At 44.6% G+C, this 18,839-nt stretch overlaps 1 protein-coding gene across 2 annotated transcripts; it reads right to left on the reverse strand.

Annotated features, from left to right (window-relative positions):
- Window positions 1–766: 766 nt before the first annotated feature.
- Window positions 767–15,835, reverse strand: rp1l1a (rp1 like 1a). Of its 2 annotated transcripts, none has more exons than XM_086148029.1 (8): window positions 15,801–15,835; window positions 13,192–13,444; window positions 12,275–12,667; window positions 11,917–12,181; window positions 7,064–11,763; window positions 6,086–6,940; window positions 4,820–6,007; window positions 767–2,723 (listed from the first exon to the last, which is right to left on the reverse strand). In XM_086148029.1, the coding sequence occupies exons 2-8, from the start codon at window positions 13,423–13,425 to the stop codon at window positions 2,304–2,306; spliced, it is 8,055 nt and encodes a 2,684-aa protein (XP_086004155.1). In that variant the 5' UTR covers window positions 13,426–13,444; window positions 15,801–15,835; the 3' UTR covers window positions 767–2,303. The 2 variants fall into 2 exon arrangements, with proteins under 2 accessions (XP_086004155.1, XP_086004156.1); XM_086148030.1 differs by lacking the exon at window positions 15,801–15,835 and adding an exon at window positions 14,864–15,040.
- Between the last annotated feature and the right edge of the window lie 3,004 nt (window positions 15,836–18,839).

Here is an 18,839-nt window from a genome sequence, read left to right on the forward strand (position 1 = left end):
GTGTTTAATCTACGATTCATTATCCTGTTCCCATTTCAGGAAACACATTTGGGACGTATATATAACATCTGCAAATGTGTTTCATATTGGTTTTTTTTCATTATTAATTAATCATAATTTTTTAATTATATTGCTATTAACTGCTGTCAATGGGCCAATCTACCTGTCAAGGGATGCATCAAATAATGAACGAACTAATTTTGAATGCATCGCAAATCATATGAAATCCAAAATCCGAAACCGATAAAAGCACGACTGCTCGAATGTTTTAATCATGACAGAGTCAAATATACGATTTGATGTTTGGGACTGTTTGTTAGGATGACCAACTTCCTTTCAAACAAGAAAGGGCTACAAGAAGAAAATAATCAGAATAACTGGAGGTTTTTTTCTGATAGTAGATCTCTATTCTTTCACTTTCCTTTTGAGGAAAAAAGCAAAGTTAAAATACAGTGGAAAGAACCATTTCCCTGCAACCTGGCTGCTTGATCACCCATTGTTGTGTCCACTCCACCAAAGGCGCTGGTGTTGGCAACCAAAACAAAAGAATATCAACTGATTGAATGATTTACGTCTTTTTTCTGTTAATATCAACTATCATTTCCATTGGTAGCCATCTTTAATTCTGTTATGGAGGAACTGTAGTTGTTGCAATGCCTTTAGGGCTTTGATTTTAACAGTTGCCATCATTTGGGCGCTATGTTATCTTAATTTCATTTTAAAAATAGCTTAATGCTCAATGAAATCTAAAGGTAAAGCAGCAATTACAGATTTCAATGGCCACTGTGCGGATGAAAATTCATGACAAGTAAAATAATTCTCTGATGACCATATTTCAAAACCTGATCACACAATTTACATGTTTCCTAGGATGCAAGTAGGTGAGAACACAGGCGTCTTGAGAATTTCTTTTATTTATATCACCAATCACAAATCATATGTTCAGCTCTCGCACACAATGCTCACCTGGTGATAAAACAAATCGACAAACAACGGCCGAACAGACCCAATAGCAGCATAGGCACACACTCACGCCTTCCCGGTATCACCACAGGAGGCCAATGTCAAACGTACCAAGAGACGTGTAGCCAATTTCCCCCCGATCATATGCAAAATGTCTCTGCCGGCTTCATGGCCGGCGTCACTTGCCGAGCCAAAAACACAGCTTGAAGGGGCATATTTATAAAGGGCAGGTTTGATTCTGCTTCACCCGGAGTGTGTGTAGATTCCAAGAAACACCAAATAGCCACTTGGCCAAGATCCCCTCAATCTTCATGTAACCGTGGATACAATAAGGCAACAGTAACCCACTTTTCACACTGTTGTTCCATATGGCCGGTCATGCGAACCCTGCCTGATGCTACAACATGTAACATAGAGCCTGAATCATCTACAGAACCTGAAAGCCCCCTGGCACCTGCAGTATTACTGTGTCAGAAAAAAAAAAGTCGGTTTCACAAGTATTAACACATTTCGTGGGAAAATGGGTTTATCTGAAGCTTCACATAATTTTTAACTAGTTAAAAGCTGATCGCACGGAGACCCGCGGGTCATCTTTTCATTCAAGTACTTTAGGTAAGTAATAAAAAAAAAGAAAAGGAAAGAGAATTAGACATAAATCCCCCCCAAATGTCTGGCTATTTTTTTTTCAAGGTAATCAGATTACATTGATAAGCCTGAGTGGGTTTAAACAGACGTCCCCAGCACAGTTTACAGATATAATTGGTTATTTAGGTAACGAATGCAATAGATAATTAAATAACCTTGCTCTGAACCTACAGAGACATATCCAAATAAATAGGTACATAAATACAATAATGATAATAATAATGATAATAATAATGATTGTAAAAGAAAGTATTCATCTAATTTATAAGCCAAGTATGTCTGTGAATGAGCTGCAAAACACTAGAGAATAAATCTGATCGAGGTACATGGTATATTTATGGCTCTATGATTCAATAAATTGGTGAACCTGTGGTTCACATTTACTGAGTTCATGTAACACACCCTAGCCTGTCAGCGAGGTGTTTTTGTTTAAAAAATAAACATGTTATTACAAGTACATTACAGAATAGGAAACGTGTTATCACGTGACCACAATAAATATACATATGATGAGGTGGTTTCAAGTTTCTACAGTGGCAGGACGTTTCACTATTGATCCTGTTGGCTCCTCCGTTGGGGAATGAGATAAAGTGCTTTAAGTTTGTGTCATCGGTTGACAGTCGTTCCGTCTGCTTCGTTACTAAACAAGCAAAGAAGTTCGTGACCTTGCGTGAAATGTCTTCATCACATGCGGTTTAAATGTTATCCAGTTCCACATCGGACCCTTTGGGTTTGCACCTGCGAACCCTTGCTGGCGATCGGTTCCTCCTTTGAGCAACGCCTCCGTTGGATCCACCAGTGGCCATTTGGGGAACTTCAGTGGTGTCAGCCGGGATCTGGGGCGAATCCTCTTCCATGTCCTCCAACGAGCCGGGCTGCGACTCCACCGAGGTCCTAGTGAACTGCTGGAGGAGAGCACCCTTTGCCAGTTTGTTATTATCCTCTTCTTCCTCCTCCTCCTCCTCGTTGCCCTCTTCCTTTTTACCATCATCTTCAGCTTTGTCCTCTTCCTCCTCATCTCCAGCCTCTTTGGGTGCTGATTCAGCTGACTCTTTCTTCTCCGTGTCTGTATCATCTTCATCTGCTTCCTCTCCCCCCGTCGCACAGACCTGGCTCTAATGGAGGAGAAAAAGGTGAAAATAGTGAAAAGCTTCAGGGGTCACCACAGCCGATCATCTCCCTCCATTTCGGCATCCTCTCCGTCCATAAATCTCCTGTCTGGTCTTCCTCTAGGCCTCCTGCCTGGTAGTTCCAACATTCCTCCACTCTGTCTGTGTCCAAACCATCTCAGTCTGACTTTATCTCCAAAACAACCAACATGTCCCAACTAATCTAAAATAAGTAAAGTATATTAACTTTGCACCAGGATCCATGCAAATATTTGTTAGTGAGCATGGCAAATTCGAGCCACGAGGTGTTTCACCAACAGTTGGTCATTTCGCACAAGCACAGACCTTGCCGGCACACAAAAACAGATTTGTTCAGTCTGTCTAATTGGATGGCCAGATTATCTGTTCCCACAGGCTTAGAATTACTATTTAGACCGCAGTAGGTCTGATTCCTCTTTGAGGTAGACTTTAACCCCACGGTCATGTCCAAGAACCCACAGGTGTTTCCAGATCTGCAGCTATACACAATGTTTATATCATCAAATGTAAATTAAATCATTTGCATGCATGCTTACATCTCGTTAGCATACAGCTAATTGTCTATCATTCTGTTATTAGACACCACTGAGTCTGGACTTTCTAATGATGAATACACTCTTTAAATTAAAACACCGATGCATTCAACTGCATTCTATAATAAATTGAATAATTGTTAATGGGGCTGTCAAACCATCAATGTCAGCAACCGCTATGGTAAATTATTGCCGCTGGCTATTCTAAGTGATAATATATTTAGCATATCAATATAATCCCGAAAGTGCTCACCCGCTGCCTAATCAGTTCATAATTTCATGTTCTCATTAACTGAGCCAACTCTGGAATTGTCTCTGATGAGCTCAGCCAAAAGCGAAAAACCTCTGAGCCGTGACAGGTCTTGGGTTCCTAAAGGGAATCCCAATTCCTGCTTTAGCATTTTATTTCATATTCGCAAAGTTCGCAATTTTTTTTTTTAACCAGTTTTATTCTTTGCACTGTTAATTTATTTTGGTTTTGTAGGGCAGGGATTGTACATTACACCAATCTAACTAATTTGAGATTTCCATGTAAACAATGGGAAGCACCATTTCTTCAATTGATCCTATTGATCCCCCTCCAGGCGATTTTGTTATTTTAAATTGATTTTTGTACAGAAATCAATCGTGATATTAATACCGAGATAGTAATAATCATCAAAATAATTGGATTCCTTGTCTTGAATCATGACAATTCTTCAATGAGTCTTGATTGGTTTGATTGGACACCTGCAGGTGTTTCAAAACTTAATTTTTCTTTTTTTTTTGCTTGACTATGATCAACTTTGCTCAAAATCCAACTGTAATTTCTGCTTGATCTTTTGGGGGGTTGAAGATCTCGTCTTCCCTGTTGCATAGAACAAGAATGTCTGCCAGAACAACAGATCAAGGTTTAAAAGAAATAAAGAAAGAAAGTGATATAAGCTATAAGCTAGTCAACAAGAGAGGTTTAGGCCATGTCTTGTTACACCACTTGGGTTTAAGAGGTAAAAGAGTTGCTGCCGTATAGCAGAGGAGTTGAGGTTGGATGGCTTGAAGTTCCTTTCCCTATAGAACTCGGAGCTCCTTATACAACTGGTAATCTCTTCCGGGAGGTCATCGGTGGCCGGGAGAAAGTGGCTGCCCAATGACTCCAGAGAGGGGAGTCACTTAACCGCTTGAATCAGTGATTGGATCCTTTCACGCAGTGCACAAAGTACTTCCGTCCAAGTGGGTCAAGAAACTCGGTTCAGTTCAATGGGAATTTGATCTGTTTCTCGATAAGAGCGTAAAGGTTGTGTTGCTGCCTATATGGTGTAATCATTCATGAATTCATTATTTTATCTTGTACAGGGCCATATATAGAGACATACAACTATTCACTCCTTCTTTCATGAATCCTATAGACATACAACATAAAGAGACATACAACTATTCACCCTCTCATCCACATATCATTTAGAGACATAGGACCATTCACTCTATTGTGTGACTAGTGAAGGGGGAATCAGAGTAAATATGTTGTCTGAATCTCTTCTTGCTCGTTCTCACCTCCTCTGAAGCCTCTCCTTCCTGCTCCTCACTATCGCCTCCCTCTTGATCTTCAGGACTCTCATCCTCTCCGGCAGCGCCATCATCTCCTTCATCTTCATCCTCCGCCTCTGCAGACACGCCAACATTCCCCTCCGTCTCTTCCTCCACCGGAGATGACTCTTCATTTTCCATAGTTTCAGCTACACCGCCGTCCTCTCGCTCCTCAGTGGGATTTTTTTCTTCACCATTTTTGCCAGTGCTCATTGATTCCTCCTCCTGAGGGTTTGGTTCGGACTCTTCACCTTCTCCGGGTTCCTGCGCATCATCTCCACTTTCGACGTTTTGCCCTTCATCTGCTACTTTGTTGTCATTTTCGTCCTCTCCTGTCTCCACTTCTTCCTCCATTGCCGTTTCTGCATCCTCTGTGTTCTCACCGGTATTCTCAGCTTCCTCATTATTGCTTTCATTTCCGATGGAATCGCACTGACATTCGTCTTCCCCTCCGTCTGCTGTTTTTTCGTCCCCAGCATCCCCATTCCCCGCTCTTCCCTCTTCCTGTTCTTCATCCCCACCTGCATCGTTTTCTTCCTGATCACCTTCGACCTCTTCCCCTTGCTCATCGGTTTGTTCCTGCTCATCTGTTTGTTCCTCCTCATCCTCCTCTGGAATTGTCTCCTCTAAGACAACGTCAGCTTCAAGAGCCTCTTTCGATTCTTCCTCCTCCTCTTCTTCTTGTAGCACCTCTAAACTCCTCCTTTCCTGTTGGTCACTTTGAGCTTCCTCTTCATCTGTTCCTGTACTTGTATGCTCCTCTTCATCCTCCTCTGGGATTGCCTCCTCTAAAACCACTTCAGCTTTGATATCCTCTTTAGTTTCATCCTCCTCCTCTTCCTCTTGGACCACCTCTAAATTCCTCCCCTCCTCATCTATCGAATCTGCACCTTCACTGTCCACTGGTTGGGGCACGACCGCAGGCGGAGAAAGCGGGTTCCTCTTCAGTTGGAGGATCTTGAGGAGGTCAAATTCCATCATAACGGGGGCCTCGGCTGCTGGCGGATTCATTTTGAGGGGACGGGCGGCAATTTTCTTGCGTACGCAAGCGTCACAGGGGCAGTACTCGTCGTCACTTCGTTGATCACTGAAGTCACCCGTCATCTCTCCGTCGCTGAGGGAGTCACCCGTTTTCACTGACTGGTTCTTCATAACCTGAAAAATAAAGCAACTACGGTTATCTACCATTTGAGCAGCCGTATGTCGTGGAGGACACATTTCTGTTGGGTTTACCTTCAGCATTCGACGCCGCTTCTCCGTCATGGTGGACTCTCTGGAGAGGTTAGCCTGTTGCGGCGGCCGTGGCGACCTCCCGCCCCTTCCGGCTCGGCTGTGGATCTTCTTCATCTCCCGCTCGATGCTGCTCTGGATCCGGCGGCTCACTTCCTCCCTCAGTTCTGCGATCATCGTGTCCAGGATAACACTGTCGTCCAGGTCCCAGCGAACTTTGAACTCGGCCATTGCATTAATGTAGTGGTTCATGAACTGTTTCTCCAGTTTTCTCAGAAGGTTCAGGACCCAAATAGGGTCTGGATCTTGGGATATTCTTTTGGACAAGGGCGCCCGCAAGACAGTCGGTGGAGTGCAGGAGCTGGAGTCCTGTGCTTCTCGCTCGTTGTCGGTGTTCGATTTCGAGCTGTCATTGGCAGAGCTTTTGTCTGACGATGATGGGTTTTCGGTAGCTTTCGGGCTGTCAAGACTTTGAGGAAGTGTACTTGTGTCCTCCTCTTCTTCTCCAATCTTCTCCATTGCCTCATCCTCATTTAAAGACTCTTTGGGGGGTGTCTCATCTCCGTCTTGATTTTCGTTGCACTTCCCTGATCCGCCAGAGCCGCTGCTCATTCCTACCCCAGAAGAAGACCTCGGCGGAGTCACCTGGTCTGTTCTAACACCCATGGCCTCCCTTGCCTCTATATCTCTAGGGTCAGTGAGCCAAAGGGATTGAAGAATGGCCATGATATCGTCATACTGCTCTTTACAGTCCTTGTGGTGATCATTGATCGTAGGCTCGATGAGTTGAAGCTGGGTCAGACAGTTCAAGAGCCCCCTGGCTGATGTGCTCAGTCTTCGGCCATAAACCGGAGATACCTACAGAGAGAATGTTCAGAGAACATCATTGCGAACATTTATCACTTTTCTGGTTATTTCATGAAACAGAAAAATATTTTGTCATTGTATCTGCTGCTTCATTTCATTTCATCCATGGCTTACCTCTGGCATGCTTCGACATCGACCGAAAGAAGGGTTCAGAAGAACTTTCATCACTGCAGTGGAGTTCCAATTCTTTGGCAGGGATTCGCTAGTTCTTCCGGGACCTTCTGGAGCTGGGTCTGGACACTTCTCCTCAACTCTGTCACAAGTGGCTTCTTGCTCTATCTCTCTTTTCTCTTCTTCCTTCTCTCCCTCTTCTTTCTCTACTTCCGCCTTCTCAGTCTGCTCCGCCTCCTTTGATTCATCTTTCTCCAGCTCCTCCTCTTTCTTCAGCTCAAACTCATTCAGCACTTCCCCGAATGAGAGCGCGCCGTCAGCTGGAATGCTTCGTAACCACTCACTGACAATCTCATTGGGAGAAGAGTTGGGTAGAAGGGCGGGGGTAATTTCTTCTTCTTCATTGTGCTCGTTCTTCTTTCTTTGGTGCCTCCCGCTCCTCTCACTGCCGGGCTTGTTGCTGGTTCTGCTCTCCCTTGAGCGTTTGCTGTGAGGACGCGTCTCTTTCAGCAGTTCTGCAGCAGACAGAGTTTCGCTACAAGTCTCCGCTTTGCTGCCTGGTCTGGAGGATCTGGTTGACATCTCTTTCTTTGAACCAGATGATTTGACCGACAGGATGCTTGCGTTGTCATTCCCTTTGACTGCATTCTCTCCTTTAGCCTGCTTCGAGACTTTTGGATTTGATTCCGACTCGGTCCGGAGACTACAGGGAGTTTTGGGGTTGATGCAAGTTGCTTCGTCGTCTGTGACACCTTTTTCCCCTTTGGATTCACTGCCTGTTGTACTAGAGGCCTTGCGTATGGGGTCATTGTTCGTAGGATCTCCAGAAACTGTAACAGCGACCTTGGTATTTTTAGCACTGGCACTTGAATTGGATTTTCTTGAAGCCTTAGCACTCACTGATGACATTGCAGATGAGGTCCTGAGGTCACAGTCGTCCCGATTACTAACTTTGTTCTCTGAAGCAGAGTTCACGCTCTCTATTACAGATGTGCAGTCTGAAATTTGAGGTGTTGCTTTAGCCCCACATTTACAAGAAGACTTGTGAGATCTGCTGCTTTTGGTGGAAAATGCTCTGGAAGCTCCTTCCTCATTTCCAGAAGCTTTATCTTCATCTCCGTTTCCTCCAGGCGTTTCAATAGCGGGTATATTGATTGCTGGTGCGTTACGGGGTGAAGCGGTGTCGCTTCTGTTGCTCTTGGATTTTTGAGATATAGCTGACACAGTTCGCTCCACATCTCCATCCACAGGGGATTTTGCGTTATCACAGACAGGAAGTACTGTTTTCTCCCCGCTGTTGCTCTTGGTATTTGTGTGAAAGGATATGCAGGACTTCCCACTGTCAGAGTCACCAGTTTCCAGATCTTCCGGCAAAACAAGGGAGACTGACCCCGAGGAGTTACAACTCAAGGATTTCTCTGCGACCCCTGATTCTCTTTTTGATCTTTTGGATGCGGTGGACACAATGCTACTGGCGTGCTCTGAAGACTCCTTTTCCTCTTCATTCAACTCCCCATTGACTTCCTTTTTCTCCGCATCATTGTCTCCTTCCTCTTTGTTTGTCCCTTCAAGTGCTGAGGTTACTCCACAGTGACATTTGGACCTGCCAGACCTAGAAGAGTGAACTGACATGGCACTCGACCCCCTTGTCTTTCCAGCATCTTGGCCACATGAGAGTTGTTGCATTGGGCTTTGGGGATTACTGGGCGATGATGGTGTGGATTTGGGTGAATGGGCCCTTGGAGATTTCCTTCTCCTTGGTGAGAGTGTTTGGCCATGAGAATGTGCTGAAGATTGACATCCTGGGGAGTTATTTTCTGCCACATTTTCATCTGCCGTTTTAATGTCATTTGGATCATCTATAACATTATGCTTTGATACCTTTGAAGAAGTGGATGAGACACAGCTTCTTCTTGATTTAACCGAGGCGACACTTTGTGCGCCCTCTCTTTTTTCACTCCCATCCTCGTCAAACCCTTCTGGGGTTTTAATGGTGACCACATTTTGAGTGTGATCACTGCCCTTGTGAGAAGTGTCTGATTTCACTGAGGATTTACTCTGCACAGACATGGCACTGGCTACCCGCTCTTGTCTTCCGTTTTGCTCTTTTTCATTGTCCTCGGCAGAAGGAACATCACATTCATTTGAATCAGGGGGTCCTTCTCTGCAGTTTGACTTCTTGGACTTGGAGGAATTGGCGGTGACGTTTGACTTCCCGGACATAGCGCTGGAGGTTCGTCCCTCTTCTTTTTTCGCTGAAGCAGCGGATTTGGAACTTGCACCAGACTTTGCAGAGACGGACAAAGCGCTCACGGGTCTTTCTTCACAGTTTTCACACAGCACTTCGTTTTGGTTTTTTGAGATTGCCGCAGAATCCTCTTCTGTCATCTCATTTTCTTTTTGTTCAGCCTCATTGGCTCCCTTTCCACTGCAGTGGCGGTCACACTTGGTAGATGTGTTTAATTTAACTGATCGGGCAGACATCTCACTACTTGCCCCATCTTTTCTGTTTCCCCCAGCCTCTGACCCAGGTGACAGAGACCTTTCTGCTGCTTTGGTACACTTACAGGATTTGTTGGATTTGGCAGTACCATTGGACTTCACTGACAAGCCACTTACTGCTCTCTCTTCTAACTCACTTTCTTCTTTTCCTATATCATGTACATTGCGTTCACCCACCACATTTGGAGATGAAGATACTTCTTGGGTACAAGGACTGCAAGGGGATGTGCAAGATTGGCAAGACTTGACAGATACATTAGATTTATTTGATTTTGAAGATTTAACAGAAATGATGCTGTTAGGTTTTTCTACCTTTCCCAGCTTAGCGGAAGCATTAGACTTTACAGAAAGGCTACTGCGAGCTCTTTCTTGACCATCCTGGTCCTCTGCCTCTTGTCCTGTTGAAATACCAGGACCTTCAGCTGTACCACCGCAGAGAGAGTGGTGGGAGCTGCTGATCTTGTCAGACCTGTTGGATTGAGCTGACATGGCGCCCGGTCTTCTTTCCTCTTCTTTTTCTGCTGTGACAGGATTGGCACAACTACAGCCAGATTTCTGGGATTTGCTAGACCTTTGGCTTACAGCTGAAGTGGCACTTGGAGCCCGTTCCTCCTCGTTTGCTGTAGTTTCTGGATGGGATGCTCCGGACATGGCACTCGATGCCCTGTCTACAACAGGCGTTTCGGAGAGATTCACATGTTTTGAGACATTGGTCTTGTTGGATCGAGTGGACCCTTTTGAAATATCCAACCCATTATTATCACCTCCATCATTGGCGATGTCTTGGTCGAGGACAGTGGAAGCTGGCTTCGGAAATGTTTGGGTGGAGTGACGGGAAGCTTGTGAAATGCTCCTATTTGGGTTTGAGGCTACCCTGCATTTATAGCCCCCACAATTAAGACATACACTTGATGTCACAGACTGTGCAGACCTTCCGGACAAACCACTAACAACCCTTTGAACTTCTTCCTCATCAACTGCTGCCCTTTCTAACTTGGATTTTTGGATTGTGGCCTTTGCAGCGCTGCAAGAGCTCTCTATTGTTTTGCAGTTGGAGCCGTCAGGTTCATCCATCTCGTCCAAACCTGCTGTTGAGTTAGACACAGCTTCACAGTTACAGGAAGAAACTGCAGATACTGGCCTACTTTCCCTGGATTCCCTATCTTGGTGCTTGTTGTTTTCAGCGCATAGTCTTGTTGGATTGTCTATCTGGGAGGTTGGGGAAGGGGAATACTCATTGTGACAGCACTGTGAGGCGCTAGGAGGCAACTCCTCATCGTCATCATCTTGGTCTTCTTTCAGGGACCGGAGTATATGCGAGGAGCAACTGATTCCAGATGGTGGGCGCTCACCATCTTCCTCCAGAGCCTCATTTTCCAATGACTTTCTGCTGAGGGGACATGCGTTGCAATCAACAGTGACCACCTCGCTACGACTACAGCATCGACTCACTCTGCACACCTCTACGTGGGTATCTCCGTTTTGCTCCACCTCAACTCTGCGCTCCACCTGCTCTGTCACACACATCTCCTCCTGGACCAATTGGCCCTGTTCTGATCCGGAGCCCCGTCCGCTGTTGGAGAGGCGTGCCCTGCAGCGCACTACCCTCCTGGAGTTACACGATGAGGAGGAACTAGAAGAATGTGTGTGTCTCACCAAGGAATGTGAGTTGCTGCATGCATGTGCTGGTGGGACAGGAGGACGATTCTTGCTGTGTGTTGGGTTCTCCCACAGGTCATACTGCTGATCTTGTCTGTGATAGCAACAGGGGCAGTGGCTGCTCTCCAGTGCACACTGTAGATGTTGATTCGTATAATCCACACCATCCGGTTCGAAGGCTGTGTAATCGGGGTCAGAGCAGCTTTCCGATTGGCCCTGTTGTAAGTAATGAGGGTGGGAATGGCTAACGGGGTAACAGTCATTGGTCAGAGATGGAGATTTTTTAATCTGAGTCGACCACTGGACAGTCTCATCTTGATGTAAGCGAAAGCGTACTCTCATTTCCACCGAGAGACTGCCGTCTTTATTGACCAGGACCCGCTTTTCAATGTCATCATTCATGATAGCCGGTGCTGGCTGGGAGAAAGCACTCACACCATTGCCATATGATTTGTCCGAGGACAAAGAGAAACGGGTGGAGCGGTTTGAGGACTCGGATCGGGGGTGGATGATGCTCTTTTTTGTTTCCAGGCCAAAATTGACTGTAAGCAGAAAAAAATGCCATTTTAAATGTATTTGACAAGTTAGTGTGACTTCTAATGGCACCTAGCTTTATCAGAGGTAGATAGGAGAGGAGAATGGGAATTCTTCTGACAACATGTAATTGTAAACTTGTAAAGACCCAAAGAACTTACCGTTCTTCTTGCTTTCCTGGCCTTCACTGTATTCGCTGGCTTGAGATTGAGCTCCATGAGGGGGGGATCTTACTCCTTGAGTAGCAGGTGATCTGGCCCCGTTTCCGGGGGTCCTGGGACCAAGACCAGGGGACTTGCTGCCCAAACCGGGGAGTTTTTCCTCTGAACTCTTTCTTATAAAGTTCACCATCACCGGGCTGAAGGCCTCTCGACCGACACACACCAGGACTCCCGGACAAGTCATCAGGTTTTGAATGTTGTCGATCTGAAAACAAAGCGGCAGCGTGAGTTTTTTTTTTTTTTTTTTAATGCCATGCTAAAAGTTTGTACTCAGCCAGAAGAACTTTGGGCATCTTACCTTGCGGCCCTCTGTCGTGTAAAGTTTGCGAACGTGGAACTGCATCACCTCGGAGACTTCGTCAAGAAAGGCCCTCAGACTCCTTGTTGACCTCCGGCTCAGCACCACGCTCCTCCTCAACCCCGGCTCCGAGTTCTTCACCAGAAGAATGCGCCGCTGCCTGTAGGGCAGGTGGCCAGGAGGCGTCCTGGACATGGCGTCAGGCCGCTGCGGTCTACGGCTATGATTATACCAGATGTTTGGGCGTTTTTTGGCCAGCTCCATGTCGATCGGCTTGGCGTGGCGTCGGTCAGAGCAGAGATAGCAGCCTCCATCTTGGAGTTGCTCCAGGTGTTTGATGATGTGGGTTCCGCGGGGGGTTGTCACGGTCCGCACACCAAATGGTAGTGGCACCTGTGAGTGGACAAACACTTCCTGGTTACCATATAGACACACAAAATGTTACCATATAGTTACCATATAGACACACAAAATTAACATTTACGGTGTTGAGAGATACACGTACTGACTCAGCGGTATCCATTTTGTCCCGTAAATACAGGACTGTCTCAGAAAATTAAAATATTGTGATAAAGTTCTTTATCATCTGTAATGCAATTAAAAAAAAACAAAATTACTTTTTCATGATGTTCTAATATTTTGAGATAGCATTTTTGAGTTTTCTTAAGATGTCAGCCATAATCAGCAATATCAAAATAATAAAAGGCTTGCAATATTTCAGTTGATTTGTAATGAATCAAGAATGTATGACATTTTTGTTTTTGTAATCGCGTTACAGATGATAATATTCTAATTTTTTGAGACAGCCCTGTATATCTTTTGGTCAAACACTCTTAAGAAAGTAGCACAAATGAGTTACAGAGTAACAACTTCAAAACAACCTCTACGTCATAGCTCTCCAGTCTTCTGCCACTAACCTTTTGGGAAAGGTCATCCAGCAGGGCATCGAAGCATTTGAAGCTCCGCTTGTGGATGGCCATCCTGATGCCCCCGAACTGGCTGTCGCCACTTTTGTAAAAGGTGATCCTCTTAGCTGGGGTTGCTCTGGTCACATGGGCAAACCGTGGGCTGGAGGGTGGTCGCGGGTTGAGGGGTGGAGCATGTTCAGGTGGGGATTGGGGCTCCCACATCCCGACATGGACTGAGTGCATGATGTGATTTCACGCAAACCTGAGAGAAGAGAGCATTTTAAAGAAGAAACTCAGCTTTAGGCTACAACTGCAAAAAAACCCTAAAGACCAGTTTACATGTTTTTCTTCTGCCAAGACTGGGTTTTGTTATAATACTAAGGCCTTACTTGCGACAGTATTTTTGCAACATGTATTCAATAACCTTTGGTCCCATTGCATCTAATCACACTCAGGCTCATGGCTTCTCAGCCCCTAATCTGGGTGTTCAACTGAGAAGGATTCTGCAAAGGACAAGACAACCTGACATGGCAGCATGCTACATATGGCGTTTTACTCCAACTCTGCCACATCGGGCAACTCAGTCCTTTACTTTTCACCATTCATTACTTAATTCCCGAATGAAGCTCCGCACGGGGCTAGCTCAAAGAAGCCGTTAGCATAGTCATGAAAATGAAAAGAAATTATAAGCAGTTGAAACAAGCATTAGATATTTATTTTATCGACGAATCATGATACTATTCTATGATCTTTCTATCCAAATGTATGAGAATCAGACTTTCCCACAGAGACTATATTTAGGGCTGTATCCAAATATACCACTCGACAAATTAAAATTAAAAAAGTCCAGCTTCTGAGCATCCCCTATGGACCAATTTCCAAATTTTAAAATATGCTATTTAACCCTTTTAAATACACTATTTTCATTTTTAGTTAATTTCTGTACTTCTGTATGAATTTCTTAGCTGTAAACAGAAGGCCGAGTGCAACGGGTTAGCTTAGCATCCAAGCTAAGCCGCTGAGCCTAGACCTCGAGCCAAGTCACTGCTCTTAGCTGTAGACGGTCCCAACGTGACACTGCTTTCTAATCCCTCTTCAACCTCACACCCAAAATATCACACGTTCATTTGCTGGTTATTTTCTCATATAGATGTGTCAATTTGAGTGGAGTGCTTCCACCGGTTACGATCATTTTGTCTCCATAGCAACAAAGCTCAAATAGGGTGGTTTCTGGGAAATATTGAGCAAAAATTTGGCTTTGAGACCAACGATGACAAAGTTATATGACTTCTGTGTTTTTTTCAGACGCTGAAAGAGACGTTTCAAGAGGAGTGCATATTCATGTCCATCTGCACAATTTAAGAACTCGACGTTAAATAATTTACCCGGCTGTGAGCTGAGAACGCAAGTTAATCTGGCACTGTGTGCGGAGGAAGGAGTCTCTTTCACGTACATCCAGAGCTACACACTCACATTTTCTTATTTACAATTGCATAGATGTTAACCCATTTAGAATTTGATTTAAATGTGATATTACATCGGTAGGGGGAATGAGTTGGAACATGTTATGAATAAGACACACCACTAAAGTGCACATTTTACATTAAATACCTATCAGGGACACAAGTACCAGGCTCAACACCCCCTTATTACCTTTAAATCAAAACAACGCAAAACTCACATTTTCAGGATACATGGTCCAAGAAGACGTGAAAAAGCTGGCGGGGGAACCTGTTGATGTCCGCTCGAACGTCCGACCAATCAAGTCAGACAAGACTCCAAAGTGAATGCGTGTGTGTGTGTGTGTGTGGGTGCACGGGCTATATTGCTGTATTTAGAGCCATGAAGAGTGCCTCTGTTTCCTCAGATCCCGGGGTTAAATGGCAGAAAGTAATCAGGCACATAGATGAGGATACGGGGAGGAGAAGGGGGTGGGAAAGAGGCTAAGGATAGAAAGCAAAGCCTGCTTAGGAATCTGTGTGTGTGTGTGTGTGTGTGTGTGTGTGTGTGTGTGTGTGTGTGTGTGTGTCTTTTAGGGGCGTTGCTATGGTGAAGCCACGATGGCGCAGGGACAAGCGAGGCCGTGATGTAACGAAACCTGACTCAAGGTGATGCGTATGGTCATTTCAAACTGTGTGTGTGTGTCTTCTCATCGGACAGGATGGAGGCCAGCGGAATGCACTGTGATATATTTTTGGAGGATCCAATCGTTCTGGAAAACCCGACGTCCGAAAGGCCCTCGTGGTGCCCCGAGTTCGCGCCTCAAATTCAGGCACGGATCTAAAAATAGGCTGTGGGATGTAAAAGGTTTTTACTGGGATTTTAACGCTGACCTCTTTTCTTTCACTCTGTTTCTCTGACACAAATACACACACACATATACGCACACCTATTGAAGCGAGAGGACTGTAATTACAGGCAGCCTGTTGGTCGGCAAGGCGCCACCTGTCTCAAAAAACACCACGTGTTGCTTATTGAGCCGTGGCAAGGGATCGGAGTTGAGCAGATAAGGCCTGCTCCCCCAAAATAAAGATAAACCCACATTTGCATTGACTTTCTTTCCAAATCCAATTTAGTCCTATCGAGGTAGATAGCGTTTTATGTGTTAGTGCTGTTACCTATTAGGAGAAGTATGGAGAGATGAAGATGTTGAGGTTCCTCTCTGGCAGCGAGGAGGATGGAGAGAGTCAGGAAAGAGTCCGTCAGAGGGACGGCTCATGTTTAGACGATCTGGAGATAAAGTCACACCGGAACGGTTTGGACGTGAACAGAGAGCTGGACGTGAAGCTGCCGGCCAGGAAGTTCTAGAAGAAGACCAGAGAGGAGGTTTAAGTGGAAGCAGGTGCTGCAGCAGAGCTGAGAAATGTTGTGTGAGCGGCATATTTTGGACAAAAGGATGAAAAGTCACATACCAGGAAAATGACACAAAGATTGCCTTTCAGAACTGACATTAAATGAGCGTAGAGAACGCTTTATGGGAAACACCCGATGCTCCGAAGAAGCACACACTAAAGGAAGTTGACATCCCTCTTTCCTCCAGCACCATCGCTGTTTACAGAACCCTGCTAGTGGTGCAGGTAGATCACTAAGCCCGTGCAGTGCGGGACCAAATCGTTCTGTATACATAAATTTAAAGTGTAGCGCAGAGTATAAAAGACGTCCACTGGCTGAGTCTGGTTGATATTAACAGGCATAAAATAAACACATCTACTTTTTTTAGGCAATATATTTGGTAGTAGTTGCGACGGTGAAATGCATCTCAGTGTAAATCAATAAGGGGAATGTTTTTTTTTTAGAATTTTTTGGTGTTGGTTAGCACTCTTGTCTCACAGCAAGATGATTCCCAGTTGGATTCCAACAGGGCGGCCTTTCTGTGTGGAGCCCATTTTCTCCCCGTGTCTCCACGGGGTTCCTCTCAGTTCTCCAGGTTCCCCCAAAAGTCTAAAAACATGCAGGAAGTTCTTTGAAGACCCTAAATGGTCAAGAGGGGTGAGTGAGAGGGTGAATGGCGGCGCATCTCTGTATGACTCGTGAATGGATGAATAGTTGTATGTCTATATGACATGTGAATGAGAGAGTGAAGGGTTGCATGTCTTTGTATGACTTGTGAATGGTTGCATGTCACTATATGACCCGTGAATGAGTGAATGGTTGCATGTTTTTGTCAGTAGCACTGTTATTCAACCGGTCTAGGGGGAACCCCAGCTCTCGCTAAATGACAGAAAAAAAAGCAGTACAGATGATGAATAATTGAAAATTTGAAAGTTCAATCGAGTTTCGAACATGTTGTCTCTTTGGTTTCGGGTATCACCGGATCATTCAAAGTAATTCCAGGCCTGTTCTTATAAGATCTGAAAGGGCTTCACGTGTGAAACCCTTCTTCTCCAGTTCACCGGGGGAAATGTGTTCCGCGGCGCCAACGACAACAACAGCGTCTTCAAACATTTCTATTAATGGCGAGCCACAACCTTCATGGGAGCTGCCCCGCATGGCGGGTTGTGCAAGTCTCTCCTGGACGAGGCTGTGATTCACAACTTTAATGAGGGGGCACAGATGCATGAGGTGACAGAAGGCCGAGGGGAATTCTGGGTAGACGGGAAATCTGGGATGAGTAGTGAAAGTACTGACAGGGTAAATGAGCTAGCGCTAATAATTATTTCTCGTGGGTAAATCAAGGACCTCATCACTTCTGCAAGGTACATGTGAGGTATGTTGGTGTTTGAGCACAATTAAGGTGCATTTAAATATTATACATATTCACTTTTTAACATAAGGCTGTGGTTGGTGTGTTTAATTATTTAAAAAAGGAATTACAAAATTATTAAGGAGGACTTTGACTGTAAAACATAAAAAATAAACATGACAGATACTCGTTAAACATCAACAGAAGTGGTTTATCGCAGGATGTTAAAGTCGTGAGCTGTTCTGAGGAAAAATAATTTTCCCTTTTGTTTCCAACTTGCACCTCAGAGGCTGATGCTTTATTGTCATTTTCTGGAACCCTCAGGATTCAACCATTTATCACTTATACGTCAGCATTTATATTACATTTATATTAATATCAAAATTGTGTCCCATGGAAACACTAGAGAGTTTATTATTGTTTGAGGGGGAAAAAAAAGACTAGGACTGCTTCAAAGACAGTGAGGGGGACAAACGTCAAGAAACACACACACACACACACACACACACACACACACACACACACAACACAACAATGGTATTGAATAAGAGCCTTAAATACACGGGGAGTCAAAACGACCATCCTACGCGTCCCTCATTTCTTTTTAATATTATCATACTCATTGTTTAAAAATAAAAACAAGCCATTGGGTTGCAATGGGCAGCTCGGGGATGATTATGATTCAAGGTCTAGTTTTAAATACCCTCTCCCTTCTCTCTCTACTTCTATCTGCTCAATCCCTCCTTCTCTGAGTCTGTCAGCACTTATTAATGAGTGACTCACCTTCTTACACTCACGTCTTCCCACGTCCATGCATGAAATTAAAATATGTTTAAAACAATTCAAAAAATAAAAAAAAATGGAAGGGAAAAAGGTGGAGATTATTACCGTTACTTATCGTTAAAGGCGCATATCGACGACGCATCGATCAGGTATCCGGAGAAAACGCATTAAGGACTCGCGGACTGCGGGCGCAGCGCGGAGCATCAGGTTCGCATGCTGGTCAAGTCGGCGGGAATCAGGCATAACCGGAAGTGTTGTCATTTACCCTTCAAAATAAAAGCACGCTATTTCTCGTGGTATCGCATGAAAAACATTAGTTATTTTAACACCATTCTACCGAGATTTAACGTAGGTATGTGAGATACTTAAACCTACACGCCAGATAATTGGCAATATGAATACCGCAATGAACTATGAAATGTAATTTGTCACGGGCGGATCTAAATTTGGTGTATGATTGATGTATGATTTTTCTGAATTAAAGTCCAAATGGGGGTACAGTACAATTTAACATTATACAACACGGTTTTAGTTGATTTTAAACTCTGCATTTATCCTTAAATTGGTCACCTAATATTTTTTTTAAAGGCACAGACAGGCTACGGCGTACTTTGTATTGGATCATTTGGGCGGATATTCTGTTACCTATTAATAATTTAACTTGCTTTAACCCAAAGTCGCTGATATTCCA

The sequence above is a fragment of the Fistularia commersonii genome, chromosome 6 (genome assembly GCF_037954325.1).
Source record: "Fistularia commersonii isolate RoL2024-O1a breed Wild chromosome 6, RoL_Fcom_v1.0, whole genome shotgun sequence".
Classification (NCBI taxonomy): domain Eukaryota; kingdom Metazoa; phylum Chordata; class Actinopteri; order Syngnathiformes; family Fistulariidae; genus Fistularia; species Fistularia commersonii.